This window comes from Aulostomus chinensis, chromosome 16 (assembly GCF_037954235.1).
Source record: "Aulostomus chinensis isolate RoL2024-O1b breed Wild chromosome 16, RoL_Achi_v1.0, whole genome shotgun sequence".
In the NCBI taxonomy this organism is placed as follows: Eukaryota; Metazoa; Chordata; class Actinopteri; order Syngnathiformes; family Aulostomidae; genus Aulostomus; species Aulostomus chinensis.
In genome coordinates this window covers 16,488,903-16,516,382 of record NC_141335.1, presented here as the reverse complement: position 1 = coordinate 16,516,382, position 27,480 = coordinate 16,488,903, and the positions used below count along the sequence as shown (strand labels likewise).

Below are 27,480 nucleotides of genomic sequence, written 5' to 3'. Positions count from 1 at the left end.
TTTGTCACATTTTATTCATGGGTTTTGATAGTTGTTCAAATTAAATTCATGAGAATTTTTTGTTGCTATACACATCTAAATGAAACGGATTTTAGGAATGTGTCAAGTGTTTAGTGCTCAAAAATTATTCGGTCTGGTCGGAAGTTTATTTGGAATAAACATGATCAATGATAACCACTGAATAACTTCCGATGGGTGCTGACAGCAGTTCTAAACCGATCGGCGGTCCCGCAGACCAGAGCAATAAGTTTTTAAAGGCTCTTGAGTCGGTTGAGAGCAACTGTGGCGCCTGGCCTTAAAAACTACAAGCACCGTCAGGTCCGGCGCCTGGCCTTAAAAACTACAAGCACCGTCAGGTCCGGCACCTCACACAGGCCGTTTTCAGATCAAGTCCGACAACGTTACATCCATCGCGTAATGCGCTCTGCAAGTTGGCAATGGAAACTTCGTAGGCTTCGCTCAAACAAGCGGCGAAGGTTGCGTTCGCCAAAGGGACTTTTAAAGCCATGCTAAGATGAAAAACAATAAGCATAAATTGAACCTGAACAGGTTGGATTGTTTACAAATTGGTATGGCGATCTAGCCTGAAGGACAATTCTGATTTCACGTTCAACATTCATTGCTTAGCCCTATAATATCGCTTCACGGTTAGCTTTCCCTTTAGCCTAACATATATCCAGGGCATATAATTAAGGATCTTTGCTAGAGATGCTCGATCGATGGCGGCAATAAATGGTAAAAGGTATGTCAATCGCATTCTTCAAAGTACCTTGAATACATGAATAAAAGTCTCGTATTCGATTATTTACCTTGAGGAATTTCGTGTAACTTCAAAAACTGCAGCGCAGATATCACCTCCATCTTGGTTTATACTTTGAATTAGCCCGCCCGGAATACGTACGCGTACGCATGTGTAACGCTGCGCCTATCTTTTTTTTTTTTCCAAGGCCTTACCACTTTCCTCAGCAATGGGAAGGTATTGGTTGTCAAAACAAATCATATCAATTTAAATGGCCTGTTCTGTGAAAATCCATTCGCTGATATAATTCTACAATAATATAATATTGTTATGTTTTCTTCAACAATCACACTGATTCGCAAAATACCGTCATATCTGTTCCCGTAATTTAGATGTACCCCTCTTGCACAGATAGTGCTTTCGTCCCAAATGGCGCGAAAGTACCGAATAGCACCACCCAACATAACGTTCCAGGCTGCGTCATAATTGTAAAGTGAATAAATTGTATGATGGAAATGACACAACATATTGACAAAATAAAAGTATTTCAGTATGTTGTGTTTTAAATTAAAAAAAACAATCTGCATTAAATCAGACTGACAAAAACTAAATATTCGTGTAGAGCAAGGACACTACATTTTATTTGTTGACGTCATATTTACCAGAAAATATAAATGTTGTTTTGAGTTTGTTTTTTGGCCCAATTACACCCCCTCATCTAAGTTACCAGAAAATAGATCCGGTGGTATTCTTCGAAAAGAAAATTGGGAAAACATACAAATCAAATCATCAATTATACAACGTTCTCGGTGTAGGTAATAACTCGAAGAACAAAATTAGGTTTTAGTAACGAGCCTGACAGCGCGGATATTGGGACTTTTATCTTGAAAGCCCAAGAGCGGAGGTACGTTGTGTTTGTCAGCTAGTAACAGTAGCGTAAGACACGCCGTTTTGGATCGGGAGCGTGGGCGAGGAACGTACACTGGTCTTGTTTCTATTTCAAAGGACATTATTTTCATTCACTGTCATATTTGTACATTTAAACTCATATATTTAAAACTATCCAGCAAAACCTTGCATATTGCATGGACAGCGACAGTTTAGGGTTTAAGGATCGAAAAGGAGGTGCTAAACCTACTTAAAGTTACATGTAAAACACAGGACAGGTTGCACTTTTGTTGTGGTCTCGAACAGAACAATTTATAGTTACAGACTGACTGACTTACTGACACCGTATTAGGTTCTGTTTCGCTCTTGACAATGAACCGGTAAGTTACATCATTTGCTTCTAATTTTGATTAAGATATTTTATCTAAAATGATGCATTCGTTACCCACGTTGTACATCGACAGTTGTTGAAGAATGGGCAGGAAAGGTGTTAGTTTATATGTCTATCATTATGAAATGGACTGCATGTCATTTAGGTTGCAAGGAGCTTAAAGTGTCGTCAATTAATTGTATATCTAAAGTCAGTTTGATGTTCACCACATGTCGTTTTTTCTTAATGTTAACTGTGGATGAGGGTCGTTACTCATCGGAAATATCTTGTAAAGTATTTGTTAAGACCATATAACACAGGGCTGTTATGTGAAAGGATTTGTCTTCCCCCTGTAAAACACTTAGTGGTTGTGGTCTTGCCCAAAATATCAGCATGAAGGAAAAAACTCGAAGTGTGTCCCCTCACTGCCCTGAACCTGATGAATCTGAGGAGCCCCTGGGCACAGCAATGGAGACTGGATCTGCAAATGGTCAGTAAATTGGAAATCTCCAGAGACATCAGACACACATAATGTTGGCGTTTTTTTTTCTGCAGCTAATCAAAATTTAATAATCAATTTTATGTGATTTTAGGTTATGCAATGAGGTAATAATTCTGACAGTAATGTGGCATTCCATCTAACTTAAACTAATGTCCAGAGTTGAAAGTTTATTTTCAGCATTGAAGAGTGATAAATACCTGTTTTAGATCAGAAATAATGTAGGTAGTGATTTTGGCATTTGTGGCTTGTATATAATGTTTTAAAGCAGTGTTCAATATTTGTGTTAAGATACTGATGAGAAATCCAAGAGTATGTCGTTGTCTGAGGCAATCATCACCAAGGAAATGGAAGAAGAGGAGAAGCAGCTGATGGTTTCAGGGGAGAAAAAAGAGAAGGAGATTATGGAAAAGGTTTGTTGCTCAGTAATCATCAAGATGATCCTAGACTTGTATTGTGAGGCAGGATTTGTGGGTTAACAAGATACACTTTTGGGCTATTTGCCATGATATATATATGCGTCACATTTAACCTGCCCTGGAAGTGATATAAGAATGAGCCAAACATTTATAAACTTATATATAGCTTGTGTTAACATTGTTTCCCCATTACTGAAAGATTCCCTGGACCTCAGGTGTGCCACTGCAGTTGTGATTTTTACCTTTTAAGTACTCACAAATGGGTGTGTTGAGTGCTCAAAACATATTTTTCTTGACTGCTGCATGCTGCGTGACTCCAGATAGCAGAAAGGGCTAGTCATGTATACAGTATTTAGCTTGAAGCTAATGACCCCCCTTAAAACCAGCTACAAACAAAATGGTGTCCAAAAGTACACAAACACATGTTATTTTCTATGTTTTTCTACATTCTCCCTGTTTACTTTGTGTTTTTTTTTTTCATCAAAAAAGTGATCATCACTTTAAGTCCAAACCTTATATTCTTATCTTTGCAGTAAAGAGTAATAAAGTGATGATGGAAATGAGGTTTGGACAAAATGGTAACAGTAACTGCAGAACAAAAAGCAATATCTATCAGAAAAAAAACAATTTAAAACTTTCCCCACATTGTTCAGCACTAGTTTGTTGATCATCCTTTCTGAAATGAGACCCAATTTTTGATTTAATTAGTTCTTTTGCCAGTTGAGTACCTTGGCTCTTTCCTGCACTATTGCTTGTCTGTAGATATGTTTCAGACAGTTTCATGTGACACCCCGTTGATTACAGTAATAACATTGCAATCATTAATGTGTGATATTTTGCAACATTCTCCTCAAGGCACGGGAATCATGGGAAAGAGATTCTCACGATATGCGGTTTAAAAGACTGCAGCATTTGCTACAGAAGAGCAACATCTACTCTAAATTCCTGCTGACTAAAATGGAGCAGCAGCAGAATGAGGTACAGCATTTGTCACAGTCACACAGGAACTGTCTGTGCTGTTTGTGCAGCTGTACAAATCCTTGCTTTTTATATTTCAGGAGAAACTCAGGAAGGAAAAACTTGAAAAGAAGACCAAGAAGGTACACTGCCTACAGAATGTTGGCATAATATCCAAGTATTCTTAAATTCTTATTGCTTGAACATTATGTGTTTCTGCAGAATGGAAACAGTACAGAACCTGAAAAAGGTGAGTGCAGATTTTATGTGTTCATACAACAGGATAAAATATATATTGAGTTTGTAAACTACAAATCCAACCCCTGTTTTTAGAATGTCAACACCATGAATGGTAAATTATGGATACACCCAGATCTGAACATGACTTTGGATGAGCATCGTTATAATGCACGTGGATTTTTGTACTATCTGAACATCACTTTTTATCTGGATAATGTAGAAAATGTGGCCACAGTACGACCCAACACTTCTCACGTGGAAGATAATGGTATTTTTGACAATCCAGGCCAAGCCATTCCCACTTGCAGTCTTCTTTCCAGACATGAAAACCAATAATGATATCTTGTTACACCCCTAATGACAATAACTCTGTGGTTTTTAAAATATCATTCTTATAGAATGGAGATGGTCCACACCACAACTATATCGATGAGACTTAATAATATCAGAACCACTCTCAGAGTGACTGGCTGTTGTTTCTATGATTCATCAGATCAAAATCCACCTGAATTTGCAGGAACACACTCTCGTTCTTGATGTTTCTTGATTATAGTAGATCTTTTGTACATGCATGTCCTCCTTGCTCTACATCTGTGAAACCTTAGCCATGACAGAAGGAATTTGCCACTTTCACACAAAGTATAAGGGCAAGGATCATTCGGTTGATGGTCATTATGAAAAAAAAAAGTGTTCTGCTTTATTGCTCTACTGTAGACAAACTCTACTGGAAGATGGTAAGTTTGCACTTCAAACTGTGGGTTGTCTGTTTTTTGCCATGCAGCGAGCCATCAGCAGGCAGAAGTTTAAAAAAAAACATATTTATTTAAATTTCCCCAGTGTGGGTTAAATAAAATATTCTTTTTATTCCTAAATAATTAATATAATCCCCTCATCATACAGTATGCATACTCTGTGTATCCCTTACTGTTTGTATGATCAAAACACTCCTGACACCGTCATGTGTTCTATTTTAATCGCTCAGTTTATGTAGTTGCTTTATGTAATGCTCTTTATTATATCAAGCTGGTGATTTCTCATTCAAAAAAACATAATTAAACATGAGAAAAACTGCCAAATGGTTCTTTTGTCCCTACTTAGAAGTTTGTGCTGTCTCCTGTTCACCTCAGTGCTGGAATACAGAAATCATGTCACACAGTAAATATGTCTTCAAAATTTAGCAGTTCATTAGTGTGGGTTTTGTATCCATTATCCCTCTACTTGTGTTATATTTCTCTGTGCAATGTACAGCAGCAACAAGTAGCCTAACCAATATTCATTTTCCATAGCTGCCATTGGCAACCTGAGTGCACAGTGCACACTTGTTAAAACTGGAAACAAATAATTGCTGTTCATCGGAGTGGATGCTCAGTTATTGTTAATGGTGTGGATGTTTTCTAAGTCCCAATCTGATGGTATGTAAAGTGTTTTGCTCTCTTATTTAACTAGATAAAAAGAAAAGGAGGAGGGATGATGACTACAAAATTGCGGACGTCATATCAAAAGAAGTAAGGACTGATATGACTTGTGCATTTTTGGATTTGTCTTTGATATATTCACATGGGCTCTGCTTAATTTTTGTCCTCAGGAAATTATGTCGCAGGCAAAAAAAGCAAAAGTAGAGGAGCTGGTAATGATCTGTTTTATTTTCACATAATTTTTCAAGTTCTGTGTTGATGAAATGTGAATGTATTTTTTTATAATCCAAAAAGGAATTTAAGATTTTAGTTTTTGAGGACATTTGGGTCTGATTGAAAAGAGATTTAGCAATGACCTTTTTATATACCCATAATGACCTATTTCAAACAATTCATGATAGGAAGTGGCATCAGCCCAGAAGAAACTAGAAGCTGAGGACATTGAGAAAATGAGCGATTCCAACCAAGACATAAAGAATCGTCTGTCAGAGACTATGCGAGACAACGCCAAGCATCTTCTGCACCCCCATAGGAAGGTGAAAGGCCAGCCAGTCCCTGCACAGCAGCCCCAGCTCTTCACTGGTGGGGTCATGAGGTGGTATCAGATTGAGGGCATCGAGTGGCTTAGGGTGGGTATATCTTGAGCACAGTCTGTTCTGTTCCCCTCTAAGAGATCAAATTCACTATGTATGTTGTTGAAAATAACATATTGAAACCTTTCCTTTTTTTCTGATTTTGCTAAGTCAAATTTTAAGCTCTATTCTTAATATAAGGAACAATAAAATAATCTCACCTCTTTTGAGTATTCCAGTCCTAACTTCAGCAAGTGCATGTTACCAAGCAGTTCATACTCCCAATGTTTTTGTGTGTATTTCAAGATCCCAAGCTCTTGAAGTTGTTCCAAATGTATTTATATAGATCAGTTCTAACAAAAAGTGAGGAAAAAAGATTTTACTTTTATCTATTACTGAACTGTTAAATCTTTCATATATACCCAAGAGGTCTTAGACTTTATTTCAATATTCACCTGCCTAAATTAAAATAAAGTGAAGCTTTGCCTCCTCAATTTTGATTGGTCTTTCATGAAGTTAGGGAGTTTGAAGAGACGTCAGATTTTCCCTCCATTAGATTTTGAATTTGAAGCTTCTAATTTATGATGCAAATTTGTCTGAAAGCACAGTATTGTTTTGTGGCCTCATCAGTATCCAACTAATCATACAGTTTAGGGTCTGTAAAACAGCCCTTTGGCCTTTTAATCCATGTTCAACCTCTTATCTGAAGTTGGGTCATAGAGGTACCATCTCCTGTTAGGAACTCAAAACTTCCCTTTCCCACAGCATATCAAACAGCTCTGGCTGACTGACTAACCTCCATAACCTCTGTTTGACAGGTCTGCAGTACTTTCACCTCTGCGTCCTGGTCTTTGGTGTTCATGTTAATGTAAGTCAACTCTGCTTGATCTGTGCCATCAGATGTTGTGGGAGAATGGCATTAATGGGATCCTGGCTGATGAAATGGGACTGGGAAAGACCATTCAGTGTATTGCACACATCGCAATGATGATAGAGAAGAAAGTAATGGGACCCTTCCTGGTGGTGGCTCCTCTGTCTACACTGCCCAACTGGATCAATGAATTCAAGCGCTTCACACCAGAGGTAAGAGAATGTGTCACTGATATTCCAACCAGGTTCATACACATGACAAGCAGAGCACAAAATTGAAGAACCTGATCAGATTTGGAGCTTGTTGTTAGCCTAATGTGTTTAATTCTTGTTTGTGGTAATAATACAGATGTATGAAGTATGGGAGGCTCTGCCTTGATCCTCATGAATTAAATTATAAATTTTGTCCTCAGAGGATGGACAGTATACATAGTCTCTATCTGGACATCCGCATACCTACCAATTTGTCTATCTTGATTAAAGGTATATTATGCAACAATTCCAAATCTGATTAACATGGGTTTTTCCCCTGTCAGACCTGATGTGACATCCAAGTTATTTTAGGTATTTATTGACTTTAAAAAAATATTTAATCAATAGTAAGGCAAAGCAAGTTATTTAGAGTGGTGACTAACCACCATCCCCATCTCATTGTTCCCCCTCGTGTTTTGAAGTGGTATTACTTTGCACCATATGACGCAAAGCCAACTGAATCCCTTTCCAGCCTCTCTCGGGAATCAACAAAAACTGCAGTGGAATTAGAAAGTATGTCCACCAAAAAGGTAAATGTAAATCGTTAGTTTTATATTGAATTTGAAAACAGGTGAAAGCTATTGTATAATATTTATTGCACTATACTACATAGTTTGAGAAATGTTATTGCTTCATGCTCTGTAGTTAAAGAAGGTAAACCCTTAAGCCGCAGTGTACCGTCACCAATACAAGAAGGAAACAACTTGTTGGATTTAAACGTATAAAAGTGGATAATCTTTTAGCCAATAAATAGACGAAAAAAACTATACCCTGCATGACAGCATCAAGTTTGGTAGGCAACAACAAGTCACTTGCAGTTGGTGCAGATAGATGGAGCTCCAGTGGATCTACGGAAACACAGACTGCAAGACACCAAGGCCAAACTACAAAGTGCAACAGGTAATGACTGTTCCAAAATGTGCGGAGAGGAGAGGAGAGGGCTCCATGTAACCAGATGTGTCCCCCTGCAGTCTAAGCCAATAGCAGCATAGCTATAAATGGATTAAAGCTACCTGAACCAGCCCTAACTAAAGCTCTGTCATAGAGGAAGTTCTTAAGCCTGGACTTAAATGTAGTTATTATGTCTGCCTCTCTGACCCTTGGAGAGAGCTGGTTCCACAGTAGAGGAGCACAGTAACTGAAGGCTCTACCTCCCAGTCTGTTTTTAGAGATACTAGGGGTCACTAACAGACCTGCATTCTGGGAGCAAAGTGCTCTGGTACTGTAGGACAGTAGGGACTAATTAGTTCTTTCAAATAGGATGGAGCTTTATCATTAAGAGCCTTTTAAGTCAGCAGAAGGATTTTGAAGTCGATTCTAGATCCTACAGGAAGCCAGTGGAGAGAAGCTAAAGTGGGAGAGATGTGTTCTCTCTTCTTAACTCCTGTCAAAACCCTTGCTGCAGCGTTCTGGACCAGCTGGAGACTCTTAAGAGAGTTTTTGGGACATCCTGACAGGAGAGAGTTGCAGTAGTCAAGCCTAGAAGTGATAAATGCATGCACCAGTTTCTCAGCATCACTCCGGGAAAGGATATTCCTAATCATAGCGATAGAAGAAGGCAGACCTAGTCACATGCTTTATGTGGGAGCTGAAGGAAAGGTCCTGGTCAAATATTAACTCCAAGGTTCCTTGCAGTTGTACTCAGGGTCAGGGTGATGCCATCGAGAGTGGTCGATGCGGTGAATGCGAGACAGCGAGAGAAAAGATGGCCAATAAGTGATTTTTAGCATAGGAAGAGGCTGAAACAGTGCTTCAGTCATCCGCCTCAGACGAGGAGCCTGCGGTCAACAGTGAAGACATCAAGTTTTTTGCAGGAGTGGACCCAGACATGGAGTTAATGAGTGACTGATCCAGTTATTCCAGATGCGCATTTATGTACAAACAGTGAATAATAAGCATGCCATTGTTTACTTCTCTTTACTTATGTCGACCAGTCAGCAGCCCAGTTTGCATGAGGAATGTGTGAATTAGCTGTGTGAGACGGGGGAGGGGAACTTAAACTACAGTAAGTCCTCGTGTATGAGTGGGGTAGACAGGCTGGAATAGCCTCAAAAGCCACACAGTTATTATTGTCAGTCATATTCAATTTCAATTCAGTATACAGAACAATTATGAACACTTCTACAGTTTTATAGTTTTTTTATGCTATTGATGATTTGCTCTAGTATTCTCCATTTGTTCATCCCAAAATGACTAAAAATATCCAAATCCTTTGTGAAAATGCATCCTGCCAGTGTTGGTTGTCATTAGAGACCAAGATTTTGTTATGATCTGATGCTATTGTGGGTATCCAGACGTCCTTTTGGAGTCTCCAAATAGGACGCAAGGAGGAATTTTGTGTGCCAAACACTGTATACTGGTAATTTTTTGACATTATGACTTCAGATTTGGACTGTATGAAGTCAGGACCTGTGTCTGTACACTGGTGATGACTGTTAGAAGGTCATGGACCTAGTTTTTCATAGTCAACATTCAGACAGAGTAGTTGGGCAGAACTAAAAATGCTTTATTGTAACCACTGTATCTCATTGTCAGTAAATAACAGAATTAAATTCACTGAGCTCTCTCTCTTCTCTTTGCTGCCTTAGTCTGCAGAACAAAAGTTTTTCAGCTTGATTTTTTTTTATTTGTGAATTCAGCCAGAATCATAGCACTGCCCTGTGTTTTGTGATTTTGTCAGGTGATGTTGCAGCCATTAAATCCAAGAGCGTTAGCACCAAGCGGTAGCAGAATTGACAAAAGTGAGCAATTGCACAAACTAAGGACTAACTTCCAGTGTCAATAACCCAAGCCATTTTTGTCACTATTTCATGTTACTTGCTCCAGTGTGTTACAGCAGACAAATATGTAGCTTAGAACAGCTTTATAGTGAATTTAGCTGATAACTAGTTTCATACTATTGTATTATGTTATGATTCCTTCAGTTCCTACAACAGTAATATTAGTGTAACCACAGACAATAGGAAAGAGGAAATCTAACCATGGACCTCACCATCTGCTTTATATCTTAAATGTTACTGCGTTGTCGTGCAGTCTTAGTTTTCTTTGAGATGAACTCTCATGTCTCAGGTTGTTGTTCCCCCATAAAAAGGAATCACTTAATAAACACAACAAACACCACTAAATAGTATATTGCTCTTTGCATTTACGTGCTCTCAAAATTTTCCAGTATTCAAGCAGTGTAAATGACATCATATTTACTCCACCATCTGCAGGTTCTACAACTTTGGACATAATTAAAGTTTTTATTTCTTTGAGTACAGAACCGGGCTACCCCATGATTGTTGGCATGATTGAGTGATGGTTAAAGAGCTGTTTCGGTAGTGGCCTCATTTAATGTTAGGTGACTTAATCTTAGGTAAGTTAAAGTTACTTATGAGTGTGTCATTTGAGTGACATTACTGAAATAAAACCTGAATACATTGCTCATCTGTGAAAATGACGTTTGCCTCAGTAGCATCCAATTATTCATCAGCAGTGGCAAACAACAAACTCAACAGTGGCAACCAATGTGTTAAAATCAGGCGGCACGGTGGTGCAGTGGTTAGCACTGTCGCCTCACAGCAAGAAGGTTCCTGGTTTGAGTTCCGGCTCGGGACGGGAGGGACGGGATCTATCTGTGTGGAGTTTGCAGGTTCTCCCTGTGCCTTCATGGGTTCTCTCCGGATACTCGTCCAAAGACATGCAATTGGGGACTGGGCTAATTGTGGATACTCTAAATTGACCGTAGGTATGAATGTGAGTGTGAATGGTTGTTTGTCTATATATGTTGGCCCTGCGATGAACTGGCGGCCTGTCCAGGGTGTACCCTGCCTCTCGCCCGTAGCCGATGGGATAGGCTCCAGCCCCCCCCCTCCCGCGACCCTTAACAGGAATAAGCAGAAGACGATGGATGGATGGTGTTAAAATCATGCAAGGTGTATCGTGACTTAAAAAAAATGTTTTCACATTTCTGTGCATCAGAACAAACTTACTCAAACCACATTAAAACTGACGAATATTTGCCCCCAAAAATGAAACATAATGAACTGACTTAATTTTGTTTTTCATCACAAAAAGAAATAAACATTCATTATTTAATAACCAGTATGCTCGCCTCCAAAATAGTTGTACCCATTGGGGATGAGATCGTTCATAAGTAATTGGATAAATGGTACCATATTGTTTTTCCAAAATTGCTTATTTACTGGCTTGCCTATCAACATTTAATAGGAATTTAATTGGGGTCACCTATTCTCTACAATTTAAAAATGGAACCAACTATTTTGTTAAATATTTTGCAACAGCTGTTGTACACGCAACCTACTCATGCTGCAATGTTTGTATTTTAAACATTTTGCAAAAAATGCAATTAACAAGGACTGCTGAATTGCATTAATGGTGGTAGCTTGACAGTTTAGCAGCCTCTGAAGGATGGTGAGTCTTGTGACTGAAAGCACTATTAGCTTCATATCAAACCTGGCTATAAATGGTTGACTATGTAACTATATCACATTAAAAAGTGTAGTCACAAAGCAACAGTCCTTACCATTTAATACATTTTTTTCATCTGCCTGTCCACCGGTAATAATGGTCCCTGGTAACCAGAACCAATTAGAGAATTTGACAGCTTCCATTGGTGCTTTTCTTATTTGCATCATGGCATCTTGTTTTGCCACTGACTCAGCTTCTCCGTCCCTCATCCTTGCTGCCTGTCAGTGATGTAACTTTTCCCACCCTTTGGCGATCTCATTGTACAGATTTGGACAATCTGAAAAATTGAACAGATCACTAAACCCTACTCCACAAGGTTCTATTGACAAAAAAATTGCATAGGTAATTTTTAAAACAACCAAAGAAAAAGGAAGGCCTCTTTTTTTTTCCTTCACTTTGAACTATACTGTGTCTGTTTGTTTTTTTTAACTAGGATGTCAGTTCTTACAAAACTTGAATATTTCAGAATGCAGGTAGAACTTTGTAGTCATTAAGTTAAAATATGTCATATGTTTATCCTAGGTGTCTGTGCTGCTTTATCATGGCCCCCAGACAGAGAGGGCCAAGTTGCTGAAGCAGATCCGCAAGATTCAGGGGCCCCTCGGTATGTGCCCTGTGGTGGTCACCTCTTTTGAGATCGCCATGATTGACAGAAAATTCCTTCAGGTAAAAGGACTCCTCATATAATCAAAGATATCATCCAGCTACAAGTGTACATTTAAATGTGTCAGTAGAAAAACAATGTGTTCACTGAGGGTTATCACATTGCCGGCTGTTGGCGGGATACCAAAATGCTGCCTAGGGCCAAATTTAGCCAAACTTGGAGAAAAGAAAGAGTTGAAGTAATAGAAAGAGGGTGAATCCATTTGATATTTTTTCACACAGTGAAAATTTTTACATTCAGGTTTTGTTGAGTTCACCTTAACAGTTATGTCCTCTCAGAGTGACCTCTAGTTTATATTGGTGAAAGCACAACTGAACAACAAACCTTTCCTCTCAATTTAAAAGTGAAAACCACAGAACTTCATTGCATATCAGTTTTTTGTACGCTATTAATATGTTACACTTAGTTATCATAGATAGCCAGCATCTTATTTTATAATGTGCAGACTGTAAAGCCCCCTGAAGCAAACTTATGTTTTGACAATATGTAATTGATTTGACTGATTATGCAGACCAGGGTTTGTCTGTTAAATTTGAATTTGAGCCATTTCTTTTTTTAAGCCATGATATGGTGCGCCAGGACATCAGATAATCAAAATTGGCTTAATCAAAGGGCACAAGAGAAAAATGTCGCCATTAAAAAGTTTCAAGAGGAAAATTGTCAGTAAGAGTGCATACAAAGAAGAATGGAAGGACATCCTGCCTGGTTTCTTGTTGTTAAAATCATGCAGAGATTAAAACAAGTTTATTGTTTCTGTGGATGGGTCTCACTGAAATTTTAAGGCTTAATAAACTACAGTCTTGTTTTGAATTATCCATCTGGTTTGTTGTTTGAGTGAGAGAGAGAGAGATATATCTGGGGGAGACATATTAGCTCTTAAGAGAACAAGAGGAATTATATGCAGAGGGAAGACAAATTACAACAATACAGTTACAGAAGTCACAGGTGCTGGGAGGTACTCAAAGCTGCAGTAATATGTGAATAAACCTGATGAGTTCAATATATTTCGCTTTTCTCATGGGTACTATGAGAAGGCAGCTAATGTTTATTTTCTTTTCCAGCGCTACCAGTGGAAATACCTAATAGTGGATGAAGGCCACAGGATCAAAAATCTCAACTGTCGTTTGGTGCGAGAGCTTAAACTGCTGCCAACTGACAACAAGCTGCTGTTGACAGGCACACCACTTCAGAACAACCTTGCTGAGCTCTGGTCCCTCCTTAACTTCCTCCTTCCTGAGGTCTTTGATGACCTCAAGAGGTATGCAGCCTTTTTTTTTCCCTTTAGTTGTTCATACAAGCAGTAACTCATGCATAGAGGGAAAACATGCAACTAAATATGGATCTAAATGAAAAGGGGATGATTTAAACATACTGTCATGTTGCACCAGAGCGCTGCATTTCTACGGTGAAGTTCAAATACATGTTTTTGCTGATTGTGTAACACCTAAAGCATCCTCCAGATGAGGAAAAATGTTGTTAAGATGATGCAATGGTTTTTCAAATCATCAAGGGTTTCATTTATATTATAGGATTTCATTTATTCATAGTTAACATACACAAAAAAGCTCCAAATTGCATATGCAAACAACTCTTATTTATTAAACAGTGCATATGCTCACCTGCAAGCAATTTCATGTTGTAATTTCAGGTATCAGTTTACCTGGAAATGTGAACACATCAAGCCCACATTTAACCATAAATTGTCAATGTCAATGAGCTGAATGACACAAGCTAGTTGATCAGTGATTACTCGAAGAGAATCAAAGCAATAATTGCAAGATGTGTATTATAAGTCATCACTCATGAGGGCCACATTAATATTAATTTGTTAACAACAATCAGATTAATGGCTTCTCACCAAAACAGGATTGCAGTGGTGTGCAAATACAGTATAATATGGATCAGACATAATAGCGCACAATATGACTTCTCTATGTGCACATGATATGCATGATACATAAACCAAGATACAACGACCAAACCAGCAGAATCTAAGCAAGTAAAAAAGCCGGGAGGGCAAAACTTGTCTCTGCCAAAACACTGCTTGTGGAAATAGCAACTATGTTGAGGATGGATGTGATTGCTGTTGAAACCATCTTCAGACAGAGGAGAGTGCAGAAGTGGTAGAGAGAGGATGCAAAAGTGGAGGAAAAAAGAACTGTTTTCATCTGAAATGTCTGTGTTACCAAAATAGTAATGATCATAGACCCGCAGAAATGCGACTAGGTAAAAACTTAACTTGCAGACTCCCCCCCCCCCCAAAAAAGTTGCATGTGACCAATTAAATATTTTAGCAACATCTACAGGTTAATTAAGCAATCAACTTCAGAAAAATATGAATTTTTAAGTGCTAACTAATACGATACAAACAAAATGCTGGTGATTATGCTAGTACAGTATTTGAGAATACTAATATGAATACTTCTAGTACGAATACTGATACTAAGGGTGGCTGTATTTGCAAATCCCCTTGTGTTTTTGTGGATACAATTTTGCCAAAAACCAAATTATAAAATTTACATTTGTGTTTTTTTTCTGTGGGTTACATTGAATAAAAGCCAATAGAATCTTCCTTTGAAGATACCTTTATAAATTAGACTGCATTTGGTATGATATGCTGTCAGTCATTTGCTTATCAGGTTTTACTCTTTGAAAAGACAATTTGCCACACATTTTTTTTTTTTGTGTGTGGACCTGGACAAATTTGTGTTCAGAGTCCTAAAATGTTACACTTTTGGATTTGGCTTTTTGTTGGGATGTTTGCAAAGGACATTGAATTGCTTCTATGTATGAAATGTGTCTTATTGCTTGCTGGCTTTTTGACTGATATTGATCTTAAAATGAATCAAAATAATAATGACTCCCTTTGGACATAATTATGCAGGCCTAGTGATGGTAAGATATTTCATTGTGTACGTAAATACCGTTTAACCTGTCATGAACATGTTTGTTGTGTAGTTTTGAGTCGTGGTTTGACATTGACACACTCCGGGAGGCAGAGAATGTGGTGGCCGCTGAGCGTCAACAGAACATCCTGAGCATGTTGCACCAGGTCAGTCCCCAAATTGCCTGGTGATGCACAATCAAAAGACAGAAGTTTAACATGCTTTTGTCCGTTTGTGAAGGTTAGGGAGTTGTTTTGAATCATTAACCCAGACCGTTATTATGAATTTTTACATTACGTACATAAGACACCTGACATTATATTCATATATATATACACATATATATTTTGTTTAGATTCTGACTCCATTCTTGCTGAGGAGGCTGAAGTCAGATGTGACATTGGAGGTACCTCCCAAGAAAGAGATAATTGTTTACGCTCCTCTGACCACAAAACAGGAAGCTTTCTACACTGCTGTGGTGAACAAAACCATTGCCAAGATGTTGGGCCAGGAAAAGGTAACGCCACAAGATGAATAAACATGTTTAGGCTTTTCTCTCTGAGCTGGATCATATGAGATTGTATACTGCCTTATAATTTTTTATATTTTAGCACAATCACAAAACATACTTTTTTCAACGCCTCTTAGAAAATACAATCCCCAATTCCCAAAAAGTTTGAACGTTGTGTAAAATGTAAACAGGAATATAATGCAATGATTGGCAAATCTCAAACCCATATTTTAATCACCGTAGAACATTAGACAACATATCAACTATCATGTTATAATTTTACTATTTCATAAGAAATTTTAGCTCAGTTTGAATGTAATGGCAGAAACATGTCTTAAAAACACATTAAAGCCTTAAAATAAACAGCTGGAGGAGTGACTTTTGGAGGCACACTTTGTGCATACATGCATGTTTGGATAATTTAAGAGCTTATCCGTGCATTACTTGATAAAAGTATAAGTCTTTTATCATCAATTAAATAATCTGTTTTCTTGCTTTTAGATGGAGGGTCCTGTGGCTTTGACCTTAAGCAGCAGGCCAAAGCGCTGCTGTCGAAAGGTGGTAGACTACAGAGAAACAGATAAAGACACACCATATGACCTGGAGAAATACCTAGAGAGGGTCCAAAAGGAGCATGAGCAGAGGTTCTGTATTTCACCTTGGTTGAAGGCTTTTTCAGCCTGAAGGTTGCGCAGACAGCCCGACTAATAATGCCAAATTTTTTGTTATATTTTCCAATTCTTGCAATTTTAGTGGAAGAGCAAGCAAAATGTCAGAAAACTAATTTTTAAGAAATATTTCACAACTTAAAGATTTTTTTTAAATTGATGAAGTAAAAGGAAACATCAAGAAATACTATTTCAAAGTCATCAGTCTTTTCTTCAGCTTATGACAGGCTCTTTAGGGTACACTACTTTTCCAGTGTGGATCTCACTATTTGCACATTTTATCTTATTACATACATAAAAACTCAGTTAGCATTTGCTAGACTAATACATTCAACTTGTGTCCAAAATCAAGAAATGCAACGTTAGCATTAGCATGTTAAGGCAAAGGCATGCTAATGCTAGTGGCAAAAATGTAAGGTCGAGCTACAGGCGTCAAAAACAAAAATTAGCCCTGGCATGCTAATGCATGCCAGGGCTAATGCATGCTAATGCATGCCACCATTAGCATGACCATTAGCATGGTCATGCTAATGGTCAATATAAAGGTTCACTTCTGTTGCTTCCAAAATCCATAACAGTTATGTTAAGTTAATGCAAATGTATCATTGCCATGCTAAAGAGCAGGAAGTGACAGCTATAGTGCAGTTTAGAATAAACTTTATATTGAACTTATAAAAGGTATATATAATGCTATACTGCATTATAGCATTACAGGTTGCATGCTTAAATCTGCTAACACTTTCTCTGCCTTCAGCTCTCCTGCTGTACTGGACATCCAGAGCCCAATGGCTGCTCAAATCAACCTGAAGCTACAGAACATTCTCATGCTGTTAAAGAGGTGCTGTAACCATCCCTACCTGGTGGAGTACCCCCTTGACTCCTCCACACAGGAGTTCAAGGTAAGGTGCAGTAATTAATTGAAGCCAGAAGGGGCTGGGAGTGATGTATGCAAAGGCTATTGAAACTGCAAAGGTTTTGTTTTATGGTGGTCCATGCACAAAGGGACTGGTAGCAGCATATGCAAAGCAACATCGTTCCCTGTACCAGTGGTGCTGGGAATCTTATTGTCATCACTTGGACTCTGTCTGTCATCACTTGGACTCTGTCTGTCCTGTCTTTTTCTGGGCTGCCTCCGGGCGGGGGTTGCTGCTCCTATGCATTCCTGCGGGTCCTGGCATGGGTTGGGCCTGTGGCTGTTTTCTGGGGGAGGTGGCCTGGGGCTCCCTGTGTTCTGGGGGTTTCTGGGTGCCCTGGTAGCTTGTTCCCAACCTGCCTGCTACCCTAGACTGGGGGCGTGTGTTTCTGGTCCCCCACATCAGCTACAGTCAGCTACCCACAGCATCCAAGACAAACCGTAGCACACACATACACACATGCGGTGCACAACTGATCCATAATCACACACTCAGACATTTATTTTAAAATTATATTAAACCAAATGGTAAATTTGCCCTGGAAATTCTGCAACCAATGTTTTTCTTTTTCTCTCTGTTGTTATTGTTGCTACTGTTTTTTGCTTGTTTGTTTGTTTGTTTTTCTGCTATTGTTGTTGTTTTTGTGTGTCCCCCCTTGTCTTCCCTATCCTGTCCCTGTCCTCTCTTTCTATCCACTCCTGAGCCTCAGTCTGGTAGCTTTATCCATGAACCAATACCATTCCAAATAAAATTAAACACATATGGCGATAGGAGGAGTTTATCAGATTCCTCCTTTGCAGAGTAAAACTGCTTCAGTACAACAAGGCACCAGGAACATGGATACTGCTTGCCCCAGCTGCTGAATGGAACAGGTTTAAAAAAGGAACAGCTTCCTGCATGATGCACTGTAAACAGGAAGTGATGCGATATCTTGGTATATACAACTCCTATCAGCAGGAACTTTTGGAATCTTAATCCACATGAGTCAGAGGATGTCTGTCTTTAATTTGGCTACAGTTGACCACAAGGTGGCACCAAAACCTAAAATCATTTATATCTCTGTAAAGACAAGTTAAATACCAAATTTGGTACAGTACTTCAACTCCCCACTGTGAGTGTAAAAAAAAAATGAAAATTACACCTTTGAGCTAGGTAGTGCAGTTACTAAATACTGCATAGTATGTGAGTCAAAACTTAACCCTGACCCATTGATAAAAAGTTATCAATAGAATTTGGATTTCACAAAAAATGCGAAAGCTATGGACAAAGGGTTATCACTTTTAACCAAATATCGTTGAGTATCTAGGCAACACCTGGTCCTGTTAATATTAAACAGGACCTCGTTGTTTCTGGTTTTATGGCACATGGTCTTACTTGCATCATGTCCACTGGTTGCGAGGTCAGACTTGCTGGAGATGCAAATAGAACAAGATGTACTCTCTGGTGATTTATTCCCTAGAGAAATTAAGTGGGGCTGCACTATATATTCTTTAAGCAATGTCATCACGCGTGCACAATGGTCACACCACCAGACTTGCAATGTCAGAAGCAAATTAAGTTGCACTTCAAATTCATGGCTACTTGATGGAAAATTTACTGATCACATGGATCTCATTTAATGGGTACTTGATTACATGCAGGTTCTTTAAACACAACATGAATCATTTATCACAATATTTCTTGATCATTTTGTCAGAACATAGCCTACTCCAGCTAATGTAGTCATTGCAAACACACTCTGCGACATAGGAAAATTAACAGAACATCATCCCAAGAGTAAGAAGAGTAAAGGATTTAAAATGATCCAGTCACTCTGCAGATGTCTTACTGTCATACACTTGTTTTTCACTGATGTTGGTTTCCCCTTCCTCCTTCACATATTAAGTTGCAGTTGGCTTCCAGGGCTTCTGTTCTCTGACATGCATAAAATAAGCAGTTGGAACTCGACTATTAGCAGCATCACTATCAGTAACCTCTGCAGACTTTGTCATTTCAGCAAAAAATGTAACCAGTCTTTTTTAGGAGCAGTCTTGAATATGTTGCTGTAACCACAGCTAAAAAGGATTGCGTACAAGCCCAAGATGCTACACTCTGGTGCTTTTAAACATACACCTTACACATCTTTTGTGCATATCTGTTAAGTTGGCAAGTTACGGCAATGTGGAAGGAAACCACAAGGCAGTTGAAATGACTGCCGCAAAATGTTTTCTTTTCTGTTTACCCTGCAGATTGATGAGCAGTTGGTCAAGAGCTCTGGAAAATTTCTCATACTTGACAGACTACTGCCTGCACTGAAGAAAAGGGGACATAAGGTGAAGGGGGGGGGGCACTCTTGGTCCAATATTTATCAACTTGGCCAACTTCAAAGACAACAGGGACGAGAAGAATAAAGACCTCAAAATGTGAAATACTTGGCTCTGAATAAGTTGCATCAGATCTAGTCACAGTGGCAGCAATGTAAATGTGCAGGCTTGTGGTACTTGAGGATTTTTGATTGTTAGTAGCAAATAGTCCACATTTTGACAAATTTTATTGTCAACCCCCAAATGATGTACCTTCCAAATCAGCCTCTTCTCTGATGGCTTGTGCCAGTGGCTCAATAAAAAGGTTGTAAAGTGATGGGTTGAGTGGATAGCCCTGTCTACTGCTTTGCTGTCATGCCATCAGGTTTGAGGGGCTCCTATTAATTTTTTAGCCTTTATGTTGTTAAGAGGTGTTTTTTTACATTCTATAAATCACTCACAAAAACCAAACCTTCTCATAACTTTAAATATAAAGTCCCAACTGACTGAGTCAAAGGCCTTTTCAGCATCAAGACTGAGAATGGTCCAAAAATTGTTCACTTGAAGTCTGTTTGAATATTTAATGATTTATAATGTGTTTCAAATGCTTTCTGAATTCCTTGCAGTTCAGTAGTTTGTATTTATTTCCATGTGAGTATTTATTGTGCATTGGATCCTTCACCCAAGTGCCTTTGTTTTGCTAGTGTAAGCTTTTCCATAATTTCTGATACCATTTTTATTTACTGATACAAGTACTGGCAATAAAGTATTGATCCAATACCAGTGCATAAAAAATAATATAATTTGTGTAATCTAAAGAGCTGTGTACTGCTAACCCTGTCTTGATGTGGAAAGATAGCTATCCATTTGTAAAACAAGTAAGTTCATAGAATTATTGCCATTGAACTTTTTATTCTCTAGTTTGACAGGCAGCCATGCCTAAGAAAGAACACAAATCTTGGTATACACAACATTCCCTTGAGTAAACTGTTAAAATAAGTCAAAATAAAAGATTTTTAAACTATTACTGCCATTTTCAGAACTGTAGTGCAAGAGCATCTTCAAAGGTAAAGATCTATCCCCATCTAAAATCCAGGATTATTTCCTTTGTTTTTTCTATGTTGAGGAAAATATAACATTGTTGTTTGCTCTGCACCATTCCTCAAGCAGCACCACCTTCTGTCTGTACTCAGACTCATCATTGTGGGAGATTAGTCCCACCACGACTGTGTTATCGGCAAACTTCACAATATGATTGCTAGGGTGAGTGGCCGAGCAATCATACGTGAGGAGGGTTAAGGTCAGGGAGCGATCCTGAGGGGAGCCTGTGTTGAGGGTGATGGAGGCCTAAGTTACGTCATGGATCTTGACGGTCTGCAGTCTGTTGATCAGACAGTCCAGTATTTGACTCAAAGCAGCTGCAGTTGTTGATTAAGGTCTGCGGGATGAGGGCGTTAAATGCATAACTAAAAACTAAAAGAGTAGTCTGATGTAGGAACCCTGGGTCTCCAGATGTGTAAGGGCTGTGTGGAGGATGGATGAGATGGGATCAGAAGTGAGCCGGTTCTCTCTGTAGAAGTACTGGTGGAGGTCTGTGGTGATGTTAATACTGGCCTTTATGTGGGCCATAAACAGACACTTGAAGCTCTTTGTTATGACTGGGATGAGAGCCTGTTCAGAGGAGACTATACCAATCAGGCCTTTATGGTCAAATAGCTGCTAAGAAACCACTACTAAGGAAAAGAAACAAGCAGAAGAGATTTGTTTGGGTCAAGAAACACAAGGAATGGACATTAGACCAGTGGAAATCTATGCTTTGGTCTGAGTCCAAATTTGAGATCTTTGGTTCCACCTGCCATGTCTTTGTGCGATGCAGAAAAAGTGAATGGATTGTCCGTACATCCCACTGTGAAGCATGAAGGAGGAGGTGTGATGGTGTGAGGGTGCTTTGCTGATGTCACTGTTGGGGATTTATTCAAAATTGAAGGCATGCTAAACCAGCATGGCTATGCCAGCATCCTGCAATGACATGCTATCCCATCCCATCCCATGTGTGTTTAGCGTGCCTTCAATTTTGAATGGACCACCATTTATCTTCAACAGGACAATGACCCTATACAAACCTCCAGGCTGTTTAAGCTGGCATGTTTGATTAACTCCTTTTGGTTTTTTAGCTGGCTGGAGTCCTATGTATTGAATTCCTCTGTTCTGCTCCATCGCTTTCATCTTTGTTTATGTTTCCATAATGCAGATTTCCTGCTTGCATCTTTGCCATGTGGAAGACAAGAAACAATTTTTCAAATTATGAAAAATATTGCCTAAAATGTGTAATTGGCAACACAATGAAATACAAAAATGATAGAGAATGATGTGCAAATATTTTTTTCTCGTCATACCACTTATTGTCATTGAACAGCCTTTGTGCGTGAAATTTCTATAAAGACATAATGACTAACAACTGCTGGCTGATACTTTTCTGCTGTGCTTCATTAAGCTTGTGCATATCATGTTGGTTGTACCCATGCCTTTGTGTGTTAAAACATCTGTTGGGTTGTTGTGGTTAAGGTTTTAATCTTCAGTCAGATGACCTCAATCCTGGACATACTGATGGATTACTGCTATCTGCGTGGCTTCCAGTATAGCAGACTTGATGGCAGTATGTCCTATGCTGACAGGGATGAAAATGTGAGTTTGAGACAAGGATGTCCTAAAATGTTTTACAATACTTTCTGTGTAAATGGGAAAAATGATTAGCAGGTTGCTGTGTTAACATATACAGTATCATGTCATATAATGATCCAAAATTTACCATGAACAAAACTGCATACACAATTTGGTTTTATTGTTGTTTCCTCAATTGTTACTGAGTAAAAAATATTGGTATGAACTGTTACTGGTACTGCAATATCTTTTCTTCCAGATGAGCAAGTTTTCCAAAGATCCAGAGGTCTTTCTGTTTCTTCTAAGCACCAGAGCAGGAGGGCTTGGGATCAACTTGACAGCTGCTGACACTGTCATCATCTTTGACAGTGATTGGGTAAGTGCAGAGTAACAACATTTTAGAATGTTTGTTCCAGCAGCTCTATTTAGGCGCAGTGTTGCTTTGAGAAAATATGCTATGTTCACAATCTTGAGGGGATGTCTGAAATCTCTTATTAATACACTGCTTATCACATACCCATTTTTAACATGTTTACAATGAACACAAATGAAAAGAGGGAGTTTCCTTGATGCGTAGAAAAAAGTAACTGCGCTTGGGTAACTAAAGTTCAGTGTACATCATTGTTACCATTGTTGCACAGAAACACCACTGGGGCTTCCCCATGCATGAATGGCTGGAAGCCTGATGGCACATTCTGACATAAAGCCTAGTTTAAATAATCCCAAATAGATGTGCTTTCCAAAGCCATCTTGTTTTTACCCACTGCTGTGTACCAGTCATTGAACAACAGGATGGATTCATACGCAAACTGAGGCTATATTTCCTTAATGAAAATACCCAGCCACAGACACATGCTGTGAACTCATCCAAAGGATGTCTCTAAACTGAAAAAACTCTTCCTTTTTTTCACCAAATCACTATTGACAGCGAGCGCATCATTAAAGGAACAACAGTTACATGACTCAATTGTGATCCAGCTCACTGACAAAGCTGGAGTTGAGGCTGTCCTTGATGAAGGAAATGCTGAAGCAGTGCATCAGCTCTCTGATACAAGCACATACAAAAAATTGATTAAAATGACCCCTACCCATCCCCCCACAATATTATCAAACAGCGAATTGATGCCGTTCTTCAAGATGGACATATTTTACTTTCTTGGGCCTAAGTACTGTAAATCTCTGGTCTTGTACTTTTTCCTAAAATCCATTGGAATAAAACACAAGGCTGTCACATTGTGTCCTGCAATGACTTTCTTCCTGAACCAGTCAGTATGTTGACCATCACATCGGACCTCTTCAACAACTACCATCGTGACGTGACATGTTTTGATTTCCTCTGCACACTTGAACAAATCCAAACAAGTGTCAGGCAGCATCCTTGCTACCATAGACATTGAATTCCTTTAAATTGGAATGCTCAAGTACTCAAGCTTGATCAAGTGCTACATGGAGGAATTATAAACAATTTTTGTTTCAAAATCATGTAAAATCAAAGAATACTATCAGATGGTATGTTCTTTAAAATAAAAATACATCATATATTCTCAAATTGTAATTCACAGTAAGTTTTGTCTCTCTCAAAATATTTTTGTCAGACATTATTCCATGGTCATGTTTATTCACATCATGAGTGTGCAGCCTGAGCCTGCAGCTGGACCATTAACGGCCCCTGCTGCTGCTAGTATTAACAATCAAAGCAACACAGTAAGGAGATGTGGCTCGAGTTTTCTCCTATATGTATTCAATTGGATGGAGGAAGAGCCAAGGCCCCTGTGTGTGTGGTATGTATTGAAGTTCTCTGCAAGAGATCAGTAGACTCTGCAGAGATAGGGTATTATGAGACATTCTGACAGTTGTCTTATGTTTGTGAATTACCCATTGGGCTCTGCACAATATTGAGTTGAGTAGGGTGTTCCGATGGGCAAGGTGCCTATGTGTCTCCTCATAGCCCATAAAGAGAGGAGGGTGACTTCACTGACTCATTTTTATGGGAGAATGGATGGATCACTAGAAAACGTAGCAAATTTCCTAATTGTACTTTTTATGGACTCCCCAAAATTCATAACTGTTTGGAGAATCCGCCCTTTAGCCATCCTGTGGTTAGTATTGGTGGCTTCACAGAACCACCATCTCATTGTAATTTCTCCATTTGGAAATTGGCAATTGATGCGCTGCTTTTATGCACAAGAGATAAGAAATTTTCTTGAAAGCATTTTTTACTCAAAAATGTATAGTTAGAATTTAAATGGCTCACTCTTGGGTGTCTAACTCATGAAGATGTGAACACGCTTCACACTAAGTTCACGTGGCTGGTTTGACTAGCTATTATCAACTTGGTACATTGTAACTATTACAGCTCTCCATTTATGGGTAAGAATGAACTTGTAGTGATGCTTCCTTCCCCTCTCAGAACCCCCAGGCAGACCTGCAGGCTCAGGACCGTTGTCACCGGATTGGACAAACCAAGCCAGTGGTGGTGTACCGTCTTGTCACAGCCAACACTATTGACCAGAAGATCCTTGAGAGAGCCTCAGCCAAGAGAAAGCTAGAGCAGATAGTCATCCACAAGAGTGAGTGTCACTTAAAATGGCTAACCAGATTTTTTTTTGTCCGACCTGCTCTTCTGCTGCCACTTACTTTAAGTACCATACATCTCGAATTTCCCCAGAACTGTGATGAATTATCCTTAAATGTCAACCATTTTATGATTACTCTTTTCCCTTTTTGCCATAGATAAGTTCAAAGGTGGGAAAGCAGAGCTGAATCAAACAAAAAGCTGTATTGATTTGGATGAACTGATGGAGATGCTCAAAGCCAGAGGCAATGAGAAGTAAGACTTTTTTTTCAATTTAAGTTTAAAATGCATGTATAGTAAAATGGGATTGGAAGGCTCTATACCTCTGCATAGGCATAAGACCTCTTCTGATTTGGGTGTGGTTTCACATCCTTTACAAAATCAAATGGATTGTTCCCCAACCTAATGCTTTCATCCTACCAACAACAGAGAACCTGCAGTGATCACATTAACTTTTTGGCAGGGGCAATGATAACTGAAAAGGATGTCAGTAATCAGAATAAAGTTCTCAGCATATATATGCTGATGTTTTGATGGAACTTTTTTGTCCATCACAGGGAGGTGAAAGCATCAAGGGGGGAGGTGATCAACGACAAGGACCTGGAGGATCTGCTGGATCGCAGTGACTTGTTAGGTAAGCAGACTTTTTTGTCAGTCAGTAAAGGCTCTGTCACTTTGTATTTAGGACACATTTGATTAGAATGACCCTACTGTGGACAGAAAAGTCTTCCTTTTGCTTTTGAAAAAAATAATTGCATTTATATTGTCTGCTCTAACTACCAAAAGCGTAATATGCATTAGAGTCCACTTCTTGGCAGTGTAACTTGGTGACACGCCATTGGAGAACATGGTCTTTGCTTTCTTTGCTAGTCACAATAGTGCTGCACAAATTTACATTTTGCTTAAGTAATGTTTATAACATCTGAAGAGAGAAACTGAAACTGCTCAGTAGTCCATCATTATTTTTTATTGTTGTCCTCCTTATATGTCCTCGTGTGTGTATACGTGTGTGTGTGTGTGTATGTGTCTATATATGTGTTTTGTATACATATATATGTACAGTCATGATCTAAAGGTTTAATTTGTTTAAAGCTGATTTAAAACATTTAGAAAAATCATCAGTGAAAGAGATTGATACATTTGCTTTGATCTTCTGAAAACTGCTTTTAACATTTAATTTATTGTACTGTATTTTTATCATTAAAACCAGGATTTTGGCTTTGCTCTGCCATTAGGACAAATATTTTGAAAGTAGGAGGCAGTGATAGTTTTCAAAAAATCCTCGCAACAGTGATCCCTCACCTTGGCGTGCACACCAAATCTGCTAACTATAACTGGGGGGAACTTTAATGAATTCTGCTATGGTTCTGTGTGGGTTTGTTGTGATTTCTGTTGCCACCTCAGTCCAAAAAGGAAGCTGAATTTGTCTTTGTATATAATTATGTCTTTATTTAAGAAACAAACAACTCCCTGTGCCAGCCAGTGTGTTCCATTTGTTGGAAGGTGGCAAGAACTTTTGAAGAACAAGCAAAGAAAATTAGCACATTACTACCACACACTGAGCAGTGGTTCATTTTCTTTGCTTGTTATAAAATTATATACCTTAGTCTTGACATGAAATCATGATTCTATGTGTACTGAATTTCTCTCTGGGATCAATAAAGTATCTATCTCTCTAGCTGGTCTGTAGTGGTCTGACGTTAAGTTTTGTGTTTTCAGATAAAGAAAAGGGGAGCATGAAGAAAGATAAGGTGGGAGTCTTCAGAGTGATCAATGCCAAGGAATCATCTGAGATTATGTTGACCTGAGGGGACATAAAATATTCACATGAAGAGCACACTCACAACTTCCTTTAAAAAATGTATTTTGGTCTATAACTGTAAATTGATTGAACTAGTTGGGCAAAGATTTTCAAATTCTGTCTGTAGGGTGTTGTTTTGTCTTCTTTTTTTTTTGAGGGACGTGGGGCGTTCTAGCTTGTTTTGGTCTTGTACTTAAACCACCTTGTTAGTTTCAATTTATTTCTGAGATGTTTATGATGTACTTGTACTGAATATTGTGTAACCACTGTATGTTCTAATTGATATTAAATTTTGTCGCCGTGTGCATGACAAAACCAGGTTCGTTCTGCTTTGTTAGTTCTTGACATTCAAAACCACTTCAATGAACCCAATGTAATAAAAGCACTTGCGTGTGTTATTTATACATATTATTTTTAATGTGTTTTACATAATTAAACTATAAGTTGATTAACTTTTTGTCCTGCATAACACCTCATCAAGTTCTGGCATAAGTTGAAGTCCTTGCCATCTTCAAATTTGAGCCTGCTAGGCTCAAAGTAGCTATCTCTTGTCATTATGTTCATGCCTCAGTATTTGAAAATCTTAGTCCATAAATCAGCACTTAATTAATGAACCGCACTAGCCAGTCAGAATCTGAAATGTGTGTATACATGTCAGTATACCTCTAGTTTCTGCCTGTGAATGGAAAGTATCAAAGTATCATTATCAGTCTGAATAAGAAGGTAATAGCCACAGGAACTTGTCAAACAGCCATTGCTGGTCACTCTAACATGAAGATGCTGCAGCTGCTCTCCAATAGATGGCAACATGAGCGCTTGTCAGCT

At 38.7% G+C, this 27,480-nt stretch overlaps 2 protein-coding genes across 7 annotated transcripts in view; one reads left to right on the top strand and one right to left on the bottom strand.

The window, feature by feature from the left end:
- ncapd3 (non-SMC condensin II complex, subunit D3) overlaps nt 1-909 on the bottom strand; it is an 82,634-nt gene extending 81,725 nt beyond the window's left edge. For all 3 annotated transcript variants that reach the window (XM_086181435.1, XM_086181433.1, XM_086181434.1), the window contains exon 1: nt 810-909. In XM_086181435.1, the coding sequence (XP_086037561.1) occupies nt 810-861 (52 nt within the window). In that variant the 5' untranslated portion in view covers nt 862-909. The remainder of the gene's footprint in view (nt 1-809) is intronic.
- A 546-nt stretch (nt 910-1,455) lies between these two features.
- Nucleotides 1,456-27,028, top strand: hells (helicase, lymphoid specific). Of its 4 annotated transcripts, none has more exons than XM_086181437.1 (24): nt 1,456-1,643; nt 2,390-2,487; nt 2,788-2,909; nt 3,771-3,893; nt 3,974-4,015; nt 4,095-4,122; nt 5,559-5,617; nt 5,698-5,739; nt 5,929-6,156; nt 7,000-7,182; nt 7,644-7,751; nt 12,217-12,360; nt 13,420-13,616; nt 15,317-15,410; nt 15,599-15,760; nt 16,256-16,398; nt 17,177-17,321; nt 19,565-19,648; nt 22,184-22,303; nt 22,539-22,655; nt 24,690-24,849; nt 25,013-25,109; nt 25,412-25,488; nt 26,574-27,027. In XM_086181437.1, the coding sequence occupies exons 2-24, from the start codon at nt 2,391-2,393 to the stop codon at nt 26,660-26,662; spliced, it is 2,661 nt and encodes an 886-aa protein (XP_086037563.1). In that variant the 5' UTR covers nt 1,456-1,643; nt 2,390; the 3' UTR covers nt 26,663-27,027. The 4 variants fall into 4 exon arrangements, with proteins under 4 accessions (XP_086037563.1, XP_086037564.1, XP_086037562.1 ...); XM_086181436.1 differs by lacking the exon at nt 1,456-1,643 and adding an exon at nt 1,657-2,007; XM_086181438.1 differs by lacking the exons at nt 1,456-1,643; nt 5,698-5,739 and adding an exon at nt 1,656-2,007 and having other exon boundaries at nt 26,574-27,028.
- The last annotated feature ends 452 nt before the right edge of the window (nt 27,029-27,480 follow it).